The 2,582-nt window shown below is 44.3% G+C and overlaps 1 protein-coding gene across 1 annotated transcript; it reads left to right on the forward strand.

The window, feature by feature from the left end:
* Positions 1 to 288: 288 nt before the first annotated feature.
* LOC116214396 lies at positions 289 to 666 on the forward strand. Its single transcript, XM_031549806.1, has one exon. The coding sequence runs from the start codon at positions 289 to 291 to the stop codon at positions 664 to 666; it is 378 nt and encodes a 125-aa protein (XP_031405666.1).
* Positions 667 to 2,582: the final 1,916 nt, after the last annotated feature.

Here is a 2,582-nt window from a genome sequence, read left to right on the forward strand (position 1 = left end):
TTCAAATGCAAGAGTTCCCCTGAAGAGTACCTCAAGTGGGTTCAGCGCGTCAATAAGGTGTTCGAATACTATGAGTACTCCGAAGCCCAAAAGTGTCAGCTTGCTACCCTTGAGTTCACCAATTATGCCAATCTGTGGTGGGAAAACATAAAGGAACAATAAAGAAGAGATCAGGAAGATATGATTCGTAGTTGGCGGGAGATGAAGCACCTCATGCATAGAAGATTCGTGCCTTAGTACTACAAGCAAGATATGTTCCTTAAACTGCACATTATTCGTCAAGGAGGTATGTCCGTTAAAGATTATGTTATGGAGTTCGAAATGTTGTCGATGAGATGCGAACTGAATGAGCCACGGGAGCATACTATTACTCTATTTATTGGTGGCTTGAACAAGGAAATTGCAGATGTTGTGGAGTTACAACCCTATGTATATCTAGAAGATGTGATTAAGCTGGCCAGTAAGGTGGAAAAGCAGCGAAAACGCGACAAACTCAATGCATCACGGGTGTTTAACTCTAAACCAGTGGTTGCTAGTTCGGTCAACAAAGGGTCTACTTCAAAGTGGAATGCACAGCAGAATGAAGTGGGCGCTCATAGGCCTCAAGCTGAGGAGACAAAGGGAAGGGAGAAGCACACTGATCCGCAACACCCTGTTCGGAGCTGAGACATCAAGTGCTTCAAATGTCTTGGACTCGGACACATAGCTTCCGAATATCCAAATCGGCGGGTGATGACCATCCAGAGCACTCAAGAGATTGAGAGTGAAGATGAAAGGGTAGATGAGGAGGTTTCTGGAAGTGCGCAGAGAGAGAATGTAGAGTTTGCCGATGAGGGTGAGATGCTCATGATTCGTCGAGTCTTGAGTTCTGAAGCAAAGCTGGAAGAAGAACAGCGGGAGAATCTCTTTCGAACTCGGTGCACCATCCAAAATAAGGTGTGCGAAGTTATTATCGACATTGGGAGTTGCACCAATGTTGCTTCTACTACCTTAGTGGAGAAGTTGAATCTAGCTACTATGAAGCATCCATGCCCCTATAAGTTGAGATGGCTGAATGATCAAGGTGAGCTACGAGTCACTCAGCAAGTTCATATTCCATTCTCAATTGGGAAGACGTATAAAGATGAAGTATTATGTGACGCGGTTCCAATGAGTACAAGTCATCTTCTGTTGGGAAGACTGTGGCAGTATGATAGGAGGGCTTTGCACGATGGATATAGGAATACTTATTCAATCACCAAAGAAGGGAAGAGCATTGTCCTAGCACCGCTTAGTCCACAGCAAGTACAGAAGGACCAGAGTGCGAGTGTCAATGGCTCGAAGAAAGAAAGCTTGGTGATGACTCTTGGAGAGCTTGAGAGGACTTTGTTGAACTTCAACTTAGTTCTCATTCTGATCATGAAGGAGGCCACACCTGAAGAGCAGGTTTCTCTTCCGCCTCGGTTCATGGCTCTTTTAAAGGAGTCCGTTGATGTATTTCTTGAGAAGTTGCCAGAAGGGTTGCCTCCGATTAGGGGGATTGATTATCAAATTGATCTTATTCCTAGAGCTGCTTTGCCTAATCGACCAGCATATCGGTGCAATCCGGATGAGGCGAAGGAGCTGCAACGGTAAGTGAATGAATTGCTCGAGAAGGGCTATGCACTAGAGTCCATGAGCGCATGTTCTGTACCAGCTCTTTTGGTGCCCAAGAAGGATGGATCCATGAGAATGTGTGTCGACAGTCGGGCCATCAACAAGATTACAATTAAATATCGTTATCTCATTCCTCGACTAGATGATATGCTTGAGGAGTTGAATGGCTCAAAGGTGTTTTCAAAGATCGATCTCAAAAGTGGATATCATCAAATCCGCATGAAGGAGAGAGATGAGTGGAAGACAGCCTTCAAGACCAAGCATGGTCTATATGAGTGGATGGTTATGCCGTTCGGACTGTCCAATGCTCCTAGTACCTTTATGAGGCTGATGAACCATGTCTTGCGGGAATTCATTGGTCATTTTGTTATTGTCTACTTTGACAACATTTTGGTCTACAGCAAGACCCTTGAGGAACATGCTGAGCATTTTAGGAGAGTTTTCAAAATTCTGAGACGAGGGAAGTTATATGGCAATATGAAGAAGTGTCGATTCTGCTAGGACAAAGTTGTCTTTTTTGGCTTTGTTATCTCTCAATAGAGTGTCAAGGTTGATGAAGAAAAGGTCAAGGCCATTCGGGAGTGGCCCACTCCTACTGCTGCATTAGAGGTGAGGAGTTTCCATGGCTTGACTTCCTTTTATAGGAGATTTGTAAAGAATTTCAACACTATACTTGCTCCATTAATTGAATGTATGAAGAAGGGTACCGACTTCAAGTGGAGTGAATCAGCCCAACGAAGTTTTGAAATCATTAAGGAGAAGCTGTGTGCAGCTCCTATCTTAGCCCTACCCGACTTCTCCAAGACGTTTGAGATCGAATGTGATGCTTCGGGAGTTGGGGTTGGAGCTGTTCTTATGCAAGACAAATGCCCAATAGCATATTTCAGTGAGAAGCTAAGCGGTGCGAGCCTAAACTACTCAACGTACGATAAGGAGTTTTATGCTCT

The sequence above is a fragment of the Punica granatum genome, chromosome 7, assembly GCF_007655135.1.
Source record: "Punica granatum isolate Tunisia-2019 chromosome 7, ASM765513v2, whole genome shotgun sequence".
In the NCBI taxonomy this organism is placed as follows: domain Eukaryota; kingdom Viridiplantae; phylum Streptophyta; class Magnoliopsida; order Myrtales; family Lythraceae; genus Punica; species Punica granatum.

Excerpts from the sequence above, each read along its gene's own strand:
- LOC116214396 (XM_031549806.1), top strand. The coding sequence starts at position 289 with ATGTCCGTTAAAGATTATGTTATGGAGTTCGAAATGTTGTCGATGAGA.